General features: G+C 44.5%; 1 protein-coding gene and 1 pseudogene across 2 annotated transcripts in view; both read left to right on the top strand.

Annotated features, from left to right (window-relative positions):
* The first annotated feature begins 1,131 nt into the window (after nucleotides 1–1,131).
* On the top strand, nucleotides 1,132–1,545 carry LOC147461305 (putative cellulose synthase A catalytic subunit 10 [UDP-forming] pseudogene; annotated as a pseudogene).
* Nucleotides 1,546–2,003: 458 nt separating this feature from the next.
* Nucleotides 2,004–21,146, top strand: part of RAD51C (RAS associated with diabetes protein 51C) — a 34,672-nt gene continuing 15,529 nt past the window's right edge. For both annotated transcript variants that reach the window (XM_086508884.1, XM_086508885.1), the window contains exons 1-2: nucleotides 2,004–2,160; nucleotides 2,326–2,427. In XM_086508884.1, coding sequence (XP_086365010.1) covers nucleotides 2,046–2,160; nucleotides 2,326–2,427 — 217 coding nt within the window. In that variant the 5' untranslated portion in view covers nucleotides 2,004–2,045. The remainder of the gene's footprint in view (nucleotides 2,161–2,325; nucleotides 2,428–21,146) is intronic.

Here is a 21,146-nt window from a genome sequence, read left to right on the forward strand (position 1 = left end):
CCATTAAATGTTACAATTCTTGTGAAACATCCACAAACCCTCAGCTACAATGACTGTGGAAGATGGAAAGACTTTTGGTGCATATCAAAGGAGGTGGAGGGTGCTTCATTAGTTTGTTGTGTCTTGTTTCTTCTTGTGCTTTGCTGCTCTCGCTTTGGTGAAATGACTCTTTGTGAGCTATATTTGCTCTTTGAATAAGGACCAATTTACATCATTCAAGGGAAAGTGAGAGCTTGTGTCTGCATCACATTATGTTCTTAAGGTTGCGGTAGACTCCGCAAACTATTTTCTCTCCCCCATTCCCCTCTTATTTACAAGATTTAAGTCGAAAAAATAGTCCTTCCTAGATAGCTTATTAGGGCTGATTTGTCCTTGATGTTAAGGACACAAAAGTTGTTAAGGACACAAAAGTTGAGTTCTTGCATTGTCTGTTTTTGCTCATCTGCTCTGTCAAGGTCACTTTTGAAGTAGCTATCGCTTGGTTTTATATTCCCAATCTAATAATAAAGTATATTAAATTGGTCTTGCATTGTCACTTTCTTTTTCCTTGTAGGTTCATGGGCTTGATTTTGTGCTATATGCAGGTTTATGCTGGCCTTATGATGAAGGTATGTAGATGTTTTGAGCTCATATGCACACTTAATTGAGACTTTTTTTGTTTGTATATGCTCATACATCACATTTTTGTGTTTCATATAGTCATTGAACTGATTTGTGTTGTACACCAGAGGCTCTTTTATAATTGTGATGTTGATCTATCCTCACCTAACTTCCTTTGCACATTGGACGTCATTTGTCATGTGCAAAACGACTGTTTGTATGCAGCCGAAGGTTAAGTTGAATTGGATGTTTATGCATCCTTTCCTTAATAATTTTTAAGTCGTGTGTCTGTTCGCACATCCTACTACATTGCTTATCTTCAAGGGGACCTTTAGGTGCGAGGACATTGATCTTTTGCAGGAAAAGAAAAATCATCCTCTTCCAAAGATTCACCTTCCTGTTTGTCACTAGTAATTGCAATGGCTCTCTTGAACATTGAGGCCCACAACAAGAATGATGCTTTTATAGGTATAAGATGCCTCGGCTCATTACAAAGGTTGAGGCAATGGAATAAAGACAAACCTTGTCAATATGGTTGATGTTACCAAGGCTCTTGCTAGGCCTCCATCTTATACAACCAAGTTTTTTGGCCGTGATCTTGGTGGGCACTCCAAGTTTGATGAGAAGGATGGAAGGCTGTTAGAACTAGCAAGAGTAGATGTATTTATAAGTAAAGTGGACCACATGAAGGAACCTCCAATTTTTACTGCAAAGATAGTTTTGTTTATCTTGGCTGTCAACTATCCAGTTGACAAGGTTGCCTGCTATCTCTCTGAGGACGGAGCTGCAATGCTGACATTTGAGGCAATGTCAAAGACGTCCGAGTTTGCTAGGAAGTGGATTCCTTTTTGGAAGAAGTTTGCGTTCGAACCTATAGCTCTTGAGATGTACTTTGTACAGAAAATTGACTACTTGAAAGACTCCCTCTTTTGTCAAGGAGCATAGAGCAATGAAGGTTTGTTGTGTTTGAGATCTACATTTCACCAGTTGGAAAATATGGAGAGCATTATTTGATTTATCCCGAACATTACTACTAGTTTTTTGGGATAGAAGCATAAGAATCTTTATATATTCTTACGCTTGTTTTTTGGGATAGAAGCATAAAAGTCATTATATATTCTTAGAACACACAACTATCGATATTCTTTAATCTAGTTACTTTTGTTGGTGAGTTTACTCTTTTCCCATACCACAACTTATATTATTTGTCACCACCAAGCATAAATTACATCTATACGATTTCACGCATATATAGCTCAATAATGGTTCTAACCAACAATTCTAATTTTTAATCAAAGGCAGTGTCCTTGTCTACTGTAGACGACTTTGTTTTTGATTTGGCCTAGTGGGTTTGGCAAAAAGATGGTGGGCTAACCAAGTCAATAACAAGTGGGTTCTAGGAAGTTCGAACTCACAACGTGTGGAGCGTGCATTCACAGTGAGCAATGGACGTGAGTGGAGTGTGGCCTTTCCCGCTCTCTTTGAGGTCCAAGCTCGCCGCTGCTGGCTACTCTACTCTCGCTTCTCTGCAGAATGTTTCGCCTTCTGCATTGGCTCGTGGTGTGAGCTCTCTCTCTCTCTCTCTCTCTCTCTCTCTCTCACACACACACACACACACACACACACACACACACACACACACACACACACACACACACACACACAAACATAGGTTTGATTCTGTTTATAATGTTCGATCCCTTTGGGTGTGTCTATTCACTGTAGACATTCAAGTCTCGCAAGGGGAAGCTCTTCGGATTCTTAAAACGTTGCGTGGCATAGACGATGCTCCTACTTGCTCTTCTACCAGCTCAAGCTTGCTCAGCAGTATGTAGACAACCTTCTGAGCTTTGTTTGTTTATATGGCTATTCCTATTAAGGCAGAACGGTCTTTCACTTGTAATTTTCAATTGATCAATGTTTCTTTTGTGTGGTTAACGATGTATCCACTGTGGTATATGAATCGATCATGATTGTTTGCATCTTTGAATGTATTTCATGAAGAACAAAAAATGAGTATAGGCCTGCAGATCATTGTGCAAATGTGCGCACGATGTATCTTTCAATGCTCAAACTTGTAATTAGGAAGCATATAATGCAAAGTATGTTGCAAGAATATGTCAAATGATGCAATTCATGCAAAAACAGCTTGCAATCTAGTAGAAAACTCATGCAGGCAAGTGGTCTTTCTTATGTTATTTTCTAAGCAGTAAGCATTGGTTTCAACCAATTTCTGCGCATGGACTCGTTCCCATGGCGAATGAAAGGAGTAGCTGTAGAAATGGGTGTAAATTTGGTTAGCACGGTGTGTTTCTGCCCTTGAATTGCATTTTATACTCGAAGAGTTTTTGCATGTGGGATGAAAGTCTCTAGAGTACAACATTTGATGTGGTATTCATCTCTGCAATTTTATTAGAGCTTTAAGCCCAACTTGAAGGCCAGAATAACAGGAAATACTAAGCTCTTCTTGAAGTGTGCAACTAGTCCTCGATGCGATAGTTGGCTAAAACAATCAAAGGATGTGGTGTTTGCTTCAATAAATGTCAAAATCGCCCTAATAGTCTCTTATCTAGTTGAATTTGGGTTTTTCCTTTCCATTTCATTTCCTTAAGGATCATTCTTCATGATCCCTAATCCTTTTGCTTTGTGTTTTTACCAATTGGGTTATGAATAATAAAAATTGCATAGGCCTTCTTTCATTTCTTGTTTGTTATGCTCAATAAGTGATGTTTCTAGTGTCTTGGAAGTGCATTCATGTGATAGGCAATGGATAAAGTGTGGCCTAATAGAGGTGTTATTGGAGGGGCCCTCTGGAAAAGTGTGGCAAGCCCTATCAAAGTGGTAGTGGAAAAGGCGAATCGGATGATGAATGGAGCTGCAATGGGTGCAATGACAACTCTCTTCGAGTGTGAACAGCACCACGACTTGAACAATTTAATTCTGATCTCCCTCCGCATCAGCCTCAAACTGATGGACAGCCCTCTCTGTGGATAGGCCTTTGCCTAGGACACGCCAATGCATCCACCGGATGGGCTGAATGGTGATCTCTGCGCTCTGATTGATCATTGCTCCCCTTGCACATACACTTTCAAAAGAAAATGGAGAAGAGAGGCATCACCAATGAAGAGGGCTCTCAAAAGAGAGTGAGATTGCAGAGAGGGAGAAAATACTACAGGAGAGAGAACAAAGATTTTATCAACGTTCATAGAGGCCAAAGGGAACTCCCCTTTGAGATAAAACCATGTACAAAATGCCAGCGTCATCCTGGTATAATAGTACAAAATCAACCAAAAAAGGAGCATCTGCTACGATGTAGCTTTGTCATAGACTGTGGATGGTATACAGATCATGAAAGTGGTGTGGTGGGATACATGAGGGCTACATGGAGCTCTACTCTCTATGGGGCTCAATTCATATCTATATATCTGGGATAGTACATCATCTCAAAAAATGCAAGCCTAGTAAGCTCCATTGTGTGTTGATGGGAGGGTGCACTGTGGTGGTGTACGTGTGGGGAGCCTTGTAGAGATCAATAGTTTCTACAGACTCAATAGTCCTCTGCTTTTATCTCTTTTGAAGGTGTCTCTTATGTTTGGTTCTAATATCTTGGATTGGCCACGTGTGTCAATGGGGTGCCCTGTAACCAAGGGCTCTTTGTTTTTGAAGTGCTCTAATCTCCTCTACTCTAGCAAGTTTGACCTCAAGATATGCTAGGAACGAATCCATTTATGGAGGGAGCTGAATAAAGCTATCATATGACAACATGAGAAATGCCCTCTGTAGCAGGCCATCTTGGTGGGCAACGACTGTGCAAGTGCCACCCAAGTTTGCTGTGTGTCTCTGTCTGAGCTCCCGCCTCACTACCCTCTTTGAATGTGATGCACTCAAATCACCCACAACCAACTTTGAGCACCCCCCTCCACCCCCCAACCTCTTCTTTCCAAAACTGTAACGTGCAGTGGAAATGATTGATGGTGAATGCTCAGGATAAGTGTTTATTGAGTACTCAAGGTTCCTTTAACTTCATGAGAGAGTTCCTTTTACTTCATGAGAGATGTGCAAAGACTAGAGCGAGAAGAGAACGATATTGTGAATGAAGGTTTTGAGAGAGAGAGAGAGAGAGAGAGAGAGAGAGAGAGAGAGAGAGAGAGAGAGAGAGAGAGAGAGAGAGAGAGAGAGAGAGAAGAAGAAGAAGAAGAAGAAGAAGAGTATTTTAACGTTGTGGAAAACTATCCCAACATGAGAGATGTGCAAAGACTAAAGCGAGAAGAGAACGATATTGTGAATGAAGGTTTTGAGAGAGAGAGAGAGAGAGAGAGAGAGAGAGAGAGAGAGAGAGAGAGAGAGAGAGAGAGAGAGAAGAAGAAGAAGAAGAAGAAGAAGAAGAAGAAGAAGAGTATTTTAACGTTGTGGAAAACTATCCCAAGAGACCTTAAAGGTCTATCCGACGAGGAGAGTTGAACTCAAGACCTGTTATTCAAGTGGGAAATGGCATAACCACACTTGGGTGATAGAAAGGTTATACCATTTTCCTCCTTTTATTAGCGCACACACACGCACACCTACCCACACACACACCCGTCAAGAAGAGTATTTTAACGTCGTGGGAAACTATCCCAAGAGACCTTAAAGATCTATCTGACGAGGAGAGCTGAACTCAAGACCTGTTATTCAAGAGGGAAATGGTATAACCAATCTACCACACTTGGGTGATAGAAAGGTTATACCATTTTCCTCCTTTTATTAGCGCACACACACACACCCACACACACGTGAAGAAGAGTATTTTAACGTCGTGGGAAACTATCCCAAGAGACTTTAAAGAATTATCTGATGAGGAGAGTTGAACTCAAGACCTGTTATTCAAGAGGGAAATGGCATAACCAATCTACCACACTTGGGTGATAGAAAGGTTATACCATTTTCCTCCTTTTATTAGCACACACTCACCGGTGAAGAGTATTTTAATGTAGTGGGAAACTAGAGAGAGAGAGAGAGAGAGAGAGAGAGAGAGAGAGAGAGAGAGAGAGAGAGAGAGAGAGAGAGAGAGAGAGAGAGAGAGAGAGAGAGAGAGAGAGAGAGAGAGAGAGAGAGAGAGAGAGAGAGAGAGCTAACACTAGATGTGTAATGTGCATCGGATGTTGATGGTGTATCATGTATGGCTCAGGATGAGTGATCAGTGGGTGCTCAAGGTTCCTTTTACGGACAAGAAGGGAGAGCCTTCCTTGACTTATTGAGAGAATGTGCAAAGACCAAAACATGAGAGTGGAATGCAAACTGAGTGGGTGCAAGAGAGTGCTAGAGAGAGAGAGACGACACCAGATGGGGTCCCAAACCCCCCTCCAAGGGCCCCCCTCTCTATTGCTAGAGAGGTATTTGCTTTAGATTGCACAAAGTTTGGTACAATGCTTCTAGATGCTATGGTACTTGACGACGACGACGATGATGTTGACGACGACGACGATGACGACGTCGACGTCGACGTCAAGGCTGAAAACTGAAAACGCTAGGGCCACCAATGCGTGCAAGGGCTGAATGCAAAAACGCTGGCTGTTTTGGGCTGAAACTGAGTGCGGACAGATCTGCAACAATTCGGTAATTGCGGCGAGGATCTGCGACCTGACGGGAGCGATACGATGAGGTTAAGGCTGATCGGAAAACGCTGGCTCAATGGGCTGAAAACGCTGGTCCTTGAGATGCAAAACGTTGATGCAGATGGTTGCAAAAATGCTAGGCTTGGTGCTTCTTGAGAAAACGTTGGGAACATGAGGTGTTGTAGTCGGCGGTACCTCCTTGTGTCCTGCTTCCTCTAGGCGCCGTGGGCCTCCTTATATAGCCTCCAACAAGTGGGTTGAGCAATGCAAGAGAATGCCCCCATGATTTCTGACAAATAATAAAGTCACTTATAAAATAAGTGACCTTATAAGAGGTGGTTCATATGCACGGTCGAAAATTGGATCCATGATGTGGAACATGCTCATGCTTGGTACTGGGTCATGATGCTAATGCTATGGGTTGTGCAATCAGAGGGTATGCAGCTACTCTAAGTGCCTGGACGTGCACGACCTGCGTACATGCTCACAAGGTTGCCAGAACACTTCCTAGGCTACCTAAATCCTAGAAGTAGGAACAACTTTTCCACATGGACATAGGGTTAGATGCGCACATGACATGCCCCCGTTATCAAGGTGAGATATTGGTACCGAGCTGTATGGCGTCCGTAGAGTTTGCCAACAACCCCTTGTTGCGTGGGTCATGTGATACTTGAACTTTAGAAAAGTCTGCAATGCTTGCTTCTTTGGACCGTGCCGAAAGCAACTAGAATGATGTGCTGCGGCTCCAATGCTCCAACTTCGTCTATGGTCGCGGGTTTACCTTCAAGAATCTCCGCCGAGGAATATCCTTGAAACCATTTGAAACACAAAACCATAAACATATCCGTTCCATGTAGAGTGACAAGAAAACGATTATTCTTTCTAAATGATTGTGCATGAACTGCAGATGAACAATGTGATGGAGTGCCAAACCGTTCACCAAACACATGCCAAAAGTGTGATCGAAATTTGACTTTTCATCCTAATCCTATCAACTATGGGAAATCACAACAGAAATGCCAATGCTTGATGGACAATCGTGCTCGTGCTTTTTTTGTGTGACTGTGTCATGCCAAGGAATGAACATGCAAAATCGACTGACAAAACGGGCAATCGTGAGACATTGTGAATTCCTTGAATGCAAATTTCATCTTTTCTAGAGTGATCTGCATACATCCGTGCTCATCCATGAGTGAATTATGTGCATTGTGCAATACAGCATGCTTGTGAAAAGGGAACACATAAAGACGGTGACGAAAATACAAGAGACCGTCACGAATGAGAAACGCGAACAATGTATACTGACTAATCATGCGAACACACAATACTTCCTGAGTGGGTTCCTTGGACCTCGACTCGAGAGCCAAGATTGGTCCTGCGTGACTGACCGTATCTGCAATAAGGTTAGCTTTACTAGGCACATAATCATCCAAACCACCGAATTTCTCCTTACGAACAATCACATCTCTATCATGCAAAAAATGTGTGTCGTGCTTCGGAGAAGACATGACAACAAGAGAGTTCTTTTTGTGCAACGACTCATGCTTTTCTAGACTATGGGACTGTGCACTGAGAGAAACAATCATACTACGTCTTTTATCCTCTTTCAAAACCTGAGAGTGAGAGACTAATGGCAAAGATGGAATGTTCTTGTCACAACGAAGGACCACGGGAGGTGCTCCTTCAACTGTGAGAGAGAGTGTGTTTTCTTTCCAATCAATGCGTGTAACAAACTTGGACACTGTAACAAACTTGGACACTCCAAGTCAAGAATCAACCGCGACAGCACCAAATAACCACTTCAAAACAATTCACAGATCACAATAGATTTGCACTGGCCCGGCGGAGTTCCGTGCCTAGAGATATTGGGCCCAAAGACTGGCGCCCCTTTCGGTATTTCTTTTTGTATTAATCAATCATCAAAGTACAAGAGAGCGGTTAGGGTTTCACTCTCAGACTCTGCGTCCAGATCCTCTGCGAAGTGAGGCCCTCACCACTAATTTAAAGGTTACAAGGGATGCCCAAAAGCAGAGCCCCAAAAGCTTTTAAAATCAAAAGCAATTGCTCTCTCTCTCTCTTAGAGAGTCTTTTCTCTTTTTTATAAAAAAAAAGCAAAAGCAAAATTCGCGTCGCTCATCATTTTCCAAAATTTTTTTTTTTTTATAATAAATAATCCGCCTCCGCGATTTCCGGAATTTAGGGTTTTTGGCAAAAATTAGGGTTTGCAGGAATTTTAGGGTTTCTGGCAGAAATTAGGGTTTCTGCTGTCCGCCACGTCATCACTTTGTGACATACCCCCCTCTTGAAAGCATTGTAATCGACCGCGATTATGCCTGCAAAATCGACAAAAGCCATAAACCGTCTTAGCAGACACTGACTGTTAGTACCTACGTACTAGGAACGCACATCTAGCACATGTACAAAATCGACAGTCACATCACACGACATCACAGGACATCACCAGACATCACAGGACATCACATGACATTCAACATTCATTCGGATCTTAGACCATGATTTATCGGCAATGTAGCTAGCAATCACATCTAGGTCCAATCGGGACCTCATCGATGTCCGATTGACTAACCCCTATTACAACCATGTCTATTCGAGATCAATCAGACCAAAATGCTGCAGTCATTTCGGCTATCAGTTCCTGCACTCACAAGAAGTCAAGAACAAATCAGTATCATAATCAGGAATTCCATTTCATAAAGTCATCCAGCAGAATACTGTCAGCTCTCAGTATCCCTGAAGCTCAAAGAGACATCAGTGACTTTAGTATCAAAATCGAGGCATCTGTTGACAAAGGAGTGGAGTGACTCCCCTCTTGTGCATCCCACTGCTCCAGATCTTCGGCCAAGCTGAGTTTCTGGGTTCCGTTTGGAGTAGACTATGCTAAACCAAAACATCGAGGTAAAGTTTCACAAATCCGAGGAGTATCTGCTAGGTCCTCCTCCTCCATCCACTTCGCATCAAATGCAGGAAAGTTCTTGAACTTAACCAAGAACCGCCTTCGGACTTTACCTTTCTTCGTATCATTATGTGCCAAAATCTGTTCAGGAACAAGGATCTCCTCGTTTTCTTCCACTTTGGGTTGCTCATCAGGCTCCCCATCATCAGGCACATCACCCTTAACAGGTTTCAAGAGACTCACATGCAATGCATTGTGAATCCTCCAAGTATCTGGCAGTTTCAATCAGAAGGAGACATCATTTATCTTGTCAGTAATCTGGAAAGGTCCGTAGTATCACATACTAAGCTTTGGAAAAAGCCTTTCCTTTCCCTGTTTCTTTCTTAGGCGTGCCTTCTCAAAAGTAAGAGCACCCAATCATCCTCCTTCAGTTTCCAGTCGCGACGATGGCGATCCGCTGCCTTTTTCTGTCGTTCTTGAGACTCCTGCAAAGTCTCGCGAACCTTGGCAAAAGCCGTATCCAAATCTCGCGAATATTCATCCGCTTCAAATTTCTAATTTTTCGTGCTCAGGAAGGATGGAACCTTCGCAACAGTTTCAACAATCTCACATGGCATCTTCCCCGTCGAAGAGTGTATCGTGTTATTGTAGGCAAATTCCACCAAAGGTAAGTTCTTTTCCCATTGAGTCTTCTGATCCGAGATACAAGACTTCAATAAATCTAAAATCACTGAATTGGCAATCTCAAATTGCCCGTCAGTCTGCAAGTGGAACGATGACGAGAACTGCAACTGCGTGCCAATGTTCGCCCAAATTGCCTTCCAAAACAAACTCATAAATCTGGGGTCTCTGTCGGAGACAACCGTCTCAGGCGTGCCATGTAATCGGAAAATCATCGTGATCATTCTGTATTCTCGGGAGATCAAAAAAAGAAAATGAAATCCATTTCAATATTTTCCCAGGGGCGGGTGGGTATGGGTAAAGGCTGTAACAATCCCTGTGCCTTATGCCTGTCAAACTTGACCTTCTGGCATACCAAGCAACTGCGCACAAACTCTTCCACATCCTTCTTCAGTCTCCGCCAAAAGAAATCTCTCTCTACCCCTTTCATGGTGGTAGCAATGCCGCGGTGACCCGTAAAAGGTGGACAGTGGCAATCAGTCATAACCTTTTCCCTCAACGGCTGTGTAACGCACAACATAGTCTTTTTCATCAAGTAGCCTTCCTGAAGGGAGTATCCAGCTACTGTCTCCCCATCCCGTATCTATGTGAAAATATCTGCAAAATCTGTATCTGTGGCACACTGATCGACCATATCCTCGAAGCTCCTATGATGTATCGCGGAAATAGCCAGAACCAACGGTTTTCGAGACAAAGCATCTGCCACCACATTCTTCTGTCCCTGCACATGGACAATCTGGAAGTGGAACTGTGACAAGATGTTCACCTACCGCATTTGCTTTTCCGAAAGCTGCTTCTGTGACAAGAAGTAGCGCAAACTCTTATGGTCTGTAAAGACAGTAAAATCCGCTCCGAGTAGGTAATGCCGCCACTGAGTAAGAGCATGGATAACCGCCAAAAGCTCTTTCCCATAGATCTGTGCTGTCATCTGCGGCCTAGAGAACAAACGGCTCTCGTAAGCTATGACATGGCCTTCTTGCATCAAGACCGCACCCAGACTACGACCACAAGCATCACAAAATACTTCAAATGACTTTTGCAAGTCCGGCAAAGTCAAATCTGGTCCTGTAGTGAATTTCTCTTTCAATGTCTGAAAGGCAGTCACCTCTGTGGGTCCCCACGAAAAAGGTACTCCTTTCTGTGTCAAGATATGCAAAGGGGAAGCAACCTCTGCAAACTTTCGTATGAACCGCCTGTAGTACGAACACAGTCCCAAGAAGCTTCTAACTTCCTGGACATTCCTCAAATCGGGCCAATCACGGATAGTCTCTATCTTGGCCGGGTCCATTCGCACTCCTGCTGCTGACACAATGTGTCCCAAAAAGTGTATCTCTAGTAGGAAAAATTCACTTTTCTTTGCATTAATCACTAACGTGTGATCTCGTAATGCCTGAAAGACTTGAAGCAGATGATCTTTGTGTTCTGCCTCATTCTTGGAGAAAACAATGATGTCGTCAAAGAAAGTGCCAACAAATAGCCTGTACTCTCGAAAAATCCTGTCCATCATCCGGTTAAATGTCGCAGGAGCATTGGTTAAGCCAAAAGGCATCACCAAAAACTCAAATAACCCAAAAGTCGTCCGAAAAGCTGTCTTGTAGACATCTCCTGGTGCTATTCTGATCTGATGATATCCACTCTTCAAGTCAATCCTGCTAAAGCATGAGGATCCCTGTAACCTGTCGAGTATATCATCGATCCTAGGAATCGGAAATCTGTTCTTGATGGTGATTTCGTTGAGAGTGCTATAATCGATGCACATTCTCCAAGATCCGTCTTTCTTCAAAACCAACAACACTGGAGAGCAATACGGTGAAGTACTAGGCTGGACAAGACCCTTTTCCAAGAGGTCTTTCACTGAGTTCATAATCTTTTCATTCTGTACTCGGCTCACACGATAAGGTGGCCGATTCGGTGGCGTGCTTCCAGATATCAGATCAATGGTATGATCTTCAGGCCCTCTCAAAAGCAATCGGCATGAGCGTGGAGAAAAAAAATCTTGGCGTTCTTTTCTTCAGGTCAAAACATATTCAACCTTTATCCATCGTTCAGTTCTCCCAAAAGAATGAGTAAGAAAACTGAAGTTCATCAAGTACAATCTCTAAACCCTTCATTTATCAAAGTCGCTTTCTCAGCCCGGTAGTCAACCACGGCGTAGTTCTTGTGGTACCAAGGGATCCCGAGTAGAACGTCACTCACGTGCCCTGAACACCCCTGTCATTGCAAACAAAGTTTGCCAATGCTCGGTGTAATGGCAACATCCCATCCGGGTGCCAGTCGAACTACCTCCGCCTGTGGCGTCAGTCTGCCGGGCGTAGTTCCAAATCGAGCCGCCAATTCCAAGTGAAAAGAAGTTGGCCTTGGCTCCTTCAAAAGAGCTTCCTGATCCTTCACTTTGCCCCGAAAGCGGCAAAGTTTGTACTTTCATTCATTAGATTCGGTGCAGGTCCCACGCCATGTGGTACCAGTTCTGCTTTTCTATCTGCCTTTTCTGCCACATTCCTCAGCTGCTCTCGAACTCTCAGACCTGTCGTCGTCTTTATCATTCTGTTCTTTCTGTGCCTTATCAGGGCACTTTGCGGAAATATGTCCATGTTCCCCGCATCCAAAGCACTTCCCCTCTCTGATGAAGCGAGCTCTCTCCTCAGGAGTAAGCTTGGGTCGTGCATCCTTTTTTTTTTTCTTTGGGTTGCTCTTTTTCATTCTACTTTCATTCCCAGAAGTCTGTTCGGCTCGTTGTGTCATGGCCTCATCTGTGGGGTAGGTCAGACTGCCAGAGTGAATTGCAAAGCCCCGCTTCGCATGACTCATCAACTCCTGAATAGAAGCTGACTTCTGTTCCAAGCAGTGGTCTCGGATCTCTGTAGGTAGACCCAAGGTAAACCGCTCAATCTGTTCTCTGAATGAGATCTTCTTGAATGAAGAGGCGGGTAGAAAAGAGCTCCAGAATCTTTCACAATAAGAATTCACTGTATCGCTGTTGGTCATCCGGAGATGGTTCCAAGCAGCTCGTATATCTCGCTCAAACTCTTGAGTCAACCAAGAAGAAATAAAAAGCCTCTTGAATTTCAGCCATGTAACTGGCACAATCTTGCTTAATAGAAGCGTGGAACACCAAGTACGGGCATTCCCCTTAAAGTAAGAGGCAGCTCTCCGAATCTTGGAGTGCTCTGAATAGCGTCCTCCCGCGAAAGCGATGTCAAACTGCTGTATAAAAGACAAAGCCTTCGAAGCATCTGAGTATCCTGAAAAGTATCAAACTTGATCGAGTGGCCACCTTCCTTAAACTCTCGGACTTTCTTGCTTTTATCTTCGAGAGAGTCATACTGGTTGGCTTTGTAAAAATTCTTCTTGTTCGCATAAAACTTTCCGTCATTGGAATCTGAGCTGTCTGTAGACGAGTCCTCAGTAGAACTGTGAGTCTCTGGGCGAGATTTAGCCTTCTTTGCCTTTCTCTTGCCCTTTCCAAAGCGTTGCTTCTTGCTTCGCTTTTTACCTTTTCTGTCTTCTTCGCTCGAATCCGAGGAGCTAGAAGAACTGTCAGAAGAAGAAGAAGAAGAACTGGGTAGGTCTTCAAACTTGACGCGCTTCTTTAATTTCTTTGCCTTGTCAAATGTCGACCGACGACCTAAATATCCCGGGAAGTCAGTGCCTTTCTTCTGCTTTTTGCCGTGCTTTTTGGCTTTCTTTTGCGTGTCAAAAAGCTGAGCAATCCGTGCATCAACCACGTTCTCCAGTTCCTGCTCCGTATATTTTCTTGGAGGTAGAAGGTTTCTTGAGAGCGGGTTTCGGGAGTGGTGTTGTGGTTCTCTGTCACTCTGTCTGTACCTCTTTCAAAGAGGTCTGGTTCATATATTTTGCCATCTTCGGATCCTTGGCAAAATTGAGCATCATCATTGTTGCATCGCTGATCAACTGGCGACGCTCTATCTCTCGCCACTCCGCCTAAGTAGGCCAAGGCGGGCCATACTCTCTGCCTGAATCTTCGTTGTGATCCCAGCCCGCATCTCCAGATGCAGAGGGAGTCGACTGATCATTGCCTGAAGCCATAGGTGCCGCGGAATTTTTTTTTCGGAGATCGGATTTCCCGTAGAAGAGAAATCGGCCGTGCTCTGATACCACTGCAACAAACTTGGACACTCCAAGTCAAGAATCAACCGCGACAGCACCAAATAACCACTTCAAAACAACTCACAGATCACAATAGATTTGCACTGGCCCGGCGGAGTTCCGTGCCTAGAGATATTGGCCCCAAAGACTGGCGCCCCTTTCGGTATTTCTTTTTGTATTAATCAATCATCAAAGTACAAGAGAGCGGTTAGGGTTTCATTCTCAGACTCTGCGTCCAGATCCTCTGAGAAGTGAGGCCCTCACCACTAATTTAAAGGTTACAAGGGATGCCCAAAAGCAGAGCCCCAAAAGCTTTTAAAATCAAAAGCAATTGCTCTCTCTCTCTCTTAGAGAGTCTTTTCTCTTTTTTATAAAAAAAAAGCAAAAGCAAAATTCGCGTCGCTCATCATTTTCCAAATTTTTTTTTTTTTTTTTTAATAATCCGCCTCCGCGATTTCCGGAATTTAGGGTTTTTGGCAAAAATTAGGGTTTGCAAGAATTTTAGGGTTTTTGGCAGAAATTAGGGTTTTTGCTGTCCGCCACGTCATCACTTTGTGACAATGCGTGGATTATAATCTTAAACCACTTGATGTCAAAAATCAAATCACATCCTTTGAGAGGAGAAACCACAAATCTACGACGAAAAGCGACATTTTGAACTATCACTGTCACATCAGGACATTCATGCACGAAGGAAGAGTGCATGCCAAGAGCAAATCCAGAGATCACAACGGGATCTATGGGAAGAGCTTCTAAACGTGCGCTCCTCACGAGAGTCACTAATCACATCATGCATACTACCCAAATCAAACAAGATCACAATGCGTTTACTATTCACATGACCATAACTTTGCATGAGAGACTCATCTACATGATCATGAGAAACTTCGGACACATTAGTGTTCTCACTGAGTGCATTCACAGACAATATGGATTTTGTGGGTTCTTTTGTGGGTTCTTTAGGTTCTTCCTTAGGACAATCTCGTTTAATGTGACCTTTAGTGTGACGCTTAAAAACATCTTTTGTCTCGTGCATATTCGGCTTGTCCTTCAAGAGTTAATCTACCTCCTAAGATTCCTTGAGCAGGTTCTTCATCAGGCGTCAACTTAGGGGTGTCCTGAGTTTTAGCCTTTCCTTTATCATCATTGTGAGAATTCTGTGCTCGAGGTGTAGAAGAAGATTGAGAAGAATTACTGTCATGCTTACCAATGGTCTTACCGTACTTACCATTCAGTTGGTCGTGAGAAATACTCGACTTGTTCTCCTTGGGCTTGCCTTTGTTGTGCTTCATTTCTTGTGCTAAGGCGATTTTGATGGCGTCATTATAGTCCTTAGGCCTGAAAACTTTGCACATCAAACTTGATGTACTCGTCTAATCCAAAGAGGAAAGCCTCCTTGTGATCCTCATCCGACTTACGCAACTGAACACTAATATGCAAAATACGGTTAGAAAAAGACATAACAGGGGATCCATTTTGCTTAAGACCACGCCAATCTTCTTTTAACTGATCAAGGTATTGTGGTGGCATGAAGCGAGCCTTGTGCTTGTCTTGGATGTTGACCCAAGTGAAAGAGAGGGGTACGCCTTCCTCGGCACGCTCAAGATGCTCAGCCAACTGTGACTCCTGCCAAGCTTGATACCAATTAATGGCATCACCTGACACCTACTAGATACATGACAACGATTAACACTTTACTTTTGCTTGTTTTCTTGTTAGTCGCAAAGTAAGCATTAAATTGATGCAACCAAGAATGAATCACAGATGCATCCATCTTACCATCATACTTACTAAACCTCAACTTTTCAGTGACTGGATTGTTGGAATCTTCGTCTCTACCTGTGCTACATGATGACTTGTCAACCTCCTTGAGTGGCTCGGTCTTCGAGGAGAGTACTTGTAGGACCAACTCGTGCATGTGTTGGTCTTGACTCTCTCTGCGCCTCTCGCTCTAACTCCATAGCCGCTCGCTTCTCTTCGGCCCCCATGCATTGAGCTTCGCGTGCTTTCTCACGCTCGAGCTCCATAGTTGCCTTTCGTTCTTCGACCGCCATGCGTGCTTGATCACACTCAAGCTTCATGGCTGCCTTAATTTCTTCCATTGTGGCGCGTTGCACCTCTTGTTGTAGCATCATCTTCATCATCGACTTGACCAAAGCCTCCATAGGGTTTGGTGCAATCCGTGGTGTATATGGGGATGGGGGGGGATCGGGGAACAATCCTCCAGTGTAGAAACTTCGTCTTCTCCAACTCCACTCTCATCACCTTCGCGCAAAGTATCCATTCCGCTTCGGGTGATGACCATGCACTAAGCTCTTGGGTACTTGGGGTTCTTGAGTTTTTGAGGGTCGTGAAGTTCTTGAGTTCTTGGATTGCAATCTGCGTTTAAGAAGGCTTTTCTCTTACCCAAGCTCGACTCTTTCCTACGGGTGCACCCCTTGGCGGTCTTGCGCACACACCAAGGTTGCTTTTTCCCACCTCACATCGATTGGCCTGCCGTTAAGTGAAAGGTCCGCTCCCAATGAGTGGAGGCTGGACAAGCCCTTCTTGCTTGGGTTACTTGCCACTCTTCAAAAACATAGATTAGTGATCGACACGTCCATGTAGTCTTGGGTTACGTGTGACCACAACAAACAAAAAAAATTTATTGTGGTTCTTGTGCTTCTTTCCTTGAGTGATGATACCGACACTGCCAAAGAGCAATGTAATGTGCAGCAGAAGTGAATGATGGTGTATGGTTTAGGATGAGTGATCAGTGGGTGCTCAAGGTTCCTTACTGACGGGAAGGGAGAACTTTCCTTGACTTAATGAGAGAATGTACAAAGACCAAAATAGGAGAGTGGAATGCAAACTGTGAGTGAGTGTGCAAGAGAGTGCTAGAGAAAGAGAAGAGACGACACCAAATTGGGTCCCAAACCCGCCTCCAAGGGCCTCCCTTTCTATTGCTAGAGAGGTATTTGCTTTAGATTGCACAAAGTTTGGTACAATGCTTCTAGATGCTGTGGTACTTGACGACGACGACGACGACAATGACGATGACAGTGATGGCGATGAGTCGACGATGATGTTGACGACCATGACGACGTCAAGGCTGAAAACTGAAAATGCAGGTGTTTTGCTGTGAATCTGCCCGAATTGCGATGCTATGGGGCTGATCTGCTGCCACCAATGCGTGCAAGGGCTGAAATGCAAAAACGCTGGCTGTTTTGGGCTGAAAACTGAGTGCAGACAGATCTGCAACAATTGCGTAATTGCGGGGAGGATCTACGACTTGACGGGAGCGGTACGACAAGGGTAAGGCTGATCTGAAAACGCTGGTTCAATGGGCTGAAAACGCTGGTCCTTCAGATGCAAAACGCTGATGCAGATGGTTGCAAAAATGCTAGGCTTGGTGCTTCTTGAGAAAACGCTGGGAACGTGAGGTGCTGCAGTCGGCGGTACCTCCTTGTGTCCTGCTTCTTGTGCTTCTTGTAGGCGCCCTGGGACTCCTTATATAGCCTCCAACAAGTGGGTCTAGCAGTGCAAGAGAATGCCCCCTTGATTTCTGACAAATAATAAAGTCACTTATAAAATAAACGACCTTATAAGACTAAGAGGGGATCCATGGAGTGGAACATGCTCATGCTTGGTATTGGGTCATGATGCTAATGCTATGGGTTGTGCAATCAGAGGGTATGCAGCTACTCTAAGTGCTTGGACATGCACGGCCCGCGTACAAGCTCACAAGGTTGCTAGAACACTCCCTAGGCTACCTAAACCCTAGAAGTAGGAACAACTTGTCCACATGCGCATAGGGTTAGTTGTGCACGTGACAAGATGGGGTCCCAAACCCGCGAATAAGGGCCCTCTCACTATCGCTAGTGAGGTATTTGCTTTAGATTGCACAAATGTTGATACTGTGGTCCTAGGTGCTGAGATGCTGATAGGATCTTGCTATTGATGCTTGGATCTACAAGGCTTAGGGTTGAAAATGCAAAATGCGAGGGATGCTGAATGGGATCTGTAAGTTTGTTGAGACTATGGGTTGATTTACTGTGGTCGACGTCGAGGATGGGTTGAAAACTAAAAAATGATGGCTATTTAGAGGGCTGAATCTGAAAACGCTGGCTGATCTACTGTCATGAGTTGAAAACTGGCTGATGATGGGGTGTTGTAGGCTTATTTGGTGCAAAAACGCTAGAGATGCCAAGGTTCTACGGGTACTTGGTGTTGGTAGTGAGGGTATTGACTTATGCTCGAGAAGTGACTCCTAGGGTCACGTATATATGGAGTTGGGCAATGTCGATAAAAACCCATGATTTCTAAAATGTCACTTATTAGTAAGTTAATAACTCACTAATAAGAGGTGCTTTGTATCAGTTATTGTTGGCGTTTAGGCATCTCTCCGGATTCGTCTAGTTGGTCCCAATTTCTCCCAGGGACAGGTGCTAGGGAGTGAGGGCTGTTTTGTGGCTATGCTCGGTCAGTGTGAGGTAGGTCTCTCATGTCGGGGCGTGTCTAGCCATGTTTAGCTCGGGTTTTTGGCTCAGTTTCATGTTCATTAGGCTCTTGCAGGCTGGGGGTATTTTTCCCAGCCTTGCCGGTATTTTTTCCTACAGCCCACAGGGCCTCTGGTGTCATTTTCCTATTTTCTCCCACTTCCCAAGTTGTGGGGGCTGGTGGACAGCTGGCCAACCTGGTCTCTTGGGGGTATATATGTGAGGGCCTCAGGGCAGGACTCTATGGGAGTACAATTGTGTGCAGGCTCTTGGGAGCATAGGCGCCCCTAGGGGGCAGCCCTAGGTGATGCAGAGGGCTAGTGGGGCAGTTCAGCCCTGCGTTTTTCCCATGGAGGCCCAACGTTTTTCCTCATGAGCAAGGTAGGGGATCAACTTTGCGTTTCTCCTTCCAGAGGCAGATGCATGGAGGCGCTATGATCATGTAGATGTAGAGCACCTCCATCACGGTGCAGGCATACGAGAGGATCAGATCCATGTTCGTCATGGGGCAGCCATACCCTAGGGCAGCCCCGATCCGGTTCCTTCTCCCTTCAAATCAACCTTCTTGCTAGGAGGAGATCCTGCCAAAGCCTCGGTTCCACAAGAGGCTAGCGCAACCCATGACGAGACCATGACAATAGTCTCGTGTGCAAAAGCAGTTGGCAATGTCAGTAGCAGTCGCAGTTGTGTGTGCCTCGGGTCTATCCATTGGGTATGTCAGTTCTATGCCAGACCACCCTTGGTCACTTGTATGAGCAGATTGTTATCAGCATGGAGAGCATTTCCCAGATCTCTCTCTCTCTCTCTCTCTCTCTCTCTCTCTCTCTCTCTCTCTCTCTCTCTCTCACACATTCTTAGATGTCCTGTCTCTTTGTGATCTCTCTTCTCCACAGGCGTGCCTTGTTCATGTGTTTGGCATTGCAGGTGTTCTAGATTGGAGTCGAGGTACCCACCGGATCACGAGCGAGTTCTTGTCTTCATTGCATCTTCTGCTGCCACCTTTGACATGGTATCAGAGCTCTAGGTGTTACGACCACCCTAGATGCTTGGATGTGGTTGATCTGGTGCAGTTTTGGACATGATTGAGAGAGAAGAAGCTTGCTGTTTTTTTCTTGTTTTCTCCAAGTTCGGGGTAGATTTGGGTATGTGGAGGCCTTGGATCCTCGTCTACAACTTCCTCGTCTTTACCCTTGATTACCCCAACCTCTCTTCACCGAGGGAACTAGATGGAGGTCACAGGATGTGTAGCAATGCTGGATTGCTTTGGATTCCCCAGATGGAGTCATGTTACCGATGGAGTCATGTTACCGTGCCTTCCCGCAAGGGGAGCATGCATGCGGTTGTTGAATCCAGAGGGGGAGCTATTCATTTCCAGCTTCTTCTTCAAAGAGAAGTGTTTCGACTCTTCCTCATCACTTCTGGAGGAGTCTTCTATGGTTGTGTTTTCTCCGAGAAGATGGATTGGCAGCTTTGTTGTGCCTTTTGCAAGTGCACATCTATCTTGGAATTGTCGCCGGAGCTACCTATCCGATGGGTAGCAGGTTGATGATTTAGTTGCACTTTTGTACCAGATTGTGGATTGAGGATGATAGAGAGGGATTTCTTTCCTTCTTGAAACAGAGGATACTCCATGATTTTTCATTTTCTATCTAAGGATGGAAGTTCCAGTTCCGGCTTCACTTGACTCTTATTCTTCTAGTATGCAATAGTTCAGGTGCATGTGTTGGAGCTGGCTTTGATAGGCAGAGCGGGATACTTTTCTCTCCAGAACCACTTCTTGTTTGATCATCCAACTTCCTTGGATGAGGTTGAGAGGTGGAGTATGTTGTGCCAGACCCTTAGCCAACAATGACAATAGTTCGAGGAGGTTTTGTTGGAGTGCGGACCCTTCTTGTCTCCATGTTCTCTCTCTGGTGGTAGTTTGGTCCTATAGATTTGGTCACTCCTTTGCCCTTTTGTGAGCCTATCAACACTAGTTTCGGGATAGGTTTGCAACCTTGAATGGGCAGTTTACTTGACAATTGAGAGCAGATTTGGCGAGATCCTTTGGATGATAGGTTTGCACGTAGTGTCGACAATTGGTGGGGACATCTAGTTCCTACTCCCGCAGTCAGCAACATTTGGATGCTTCTTCCATACATCCCTTTGGAGAGCTCCAACCTTGGGGGCAACCCTTATTCAACTGTGCAGATTTGGCCATGGCTGGCTAGTATAGCAGGTTCTTTCCTTGTAGTTTTTTTGCCTAGCTTTCTAGCATGTTACAAATTAGCCCCATCGTTCTTCTTGGACTTGTTTCCCGAGCCAGTTCCTTTACTCTCCCTTTGAGTATTGGAGTCATGTTGTGTATTGGATATTGATTGCATTGTTCAGTTGTGGGTATGTTCTCTATAGCACAAGTACAAAGGACAGTTTTTGTGATTTTAAGGAAGCAAGTTACATCAGTGGGAGTATATGTGCTCTTTCCAGACTGTATGTAGTCTGGCATATTGTATTGGATTGTACCAGTAGGGTTGATCTTGGTAGATGCAAAGAAGTGGTGGACATTTTGATTTGATCTCAGGGAGTTTGCTTGAGTAGCTAGGTTCTTTTTGGACCCCGACGACTTCTTTGGCAAACATGTTTCTCAGGTGACAACCTTTTACGTCTTCCTATTCTTAGCAGTCCGAGTTTACCGATAGTGTGATTCTCTTTGAGTCTCAAGCTTTATGAGATTCAGGTGTTGCTATTCAATTACAAAGGAAGCATTTTTACTCCAGGTTGTTCAGATTTCTT

This window comes from Adiantum capillus-veneris, chromosome 3 (genome assembly GCF_014529385.1).
Source record: "Adiantum capillus-veneris isolate H3 chromosome 3, ASM1452938v2, whole genome shotgun sequence".
Lineage (NCBI taxonomy): Eukaryota > Viridiplantae > Streptophyta > Polypodiopsida > Polypodiales > Pteridaceae > Adiantum > Adiantum capillus-veneris.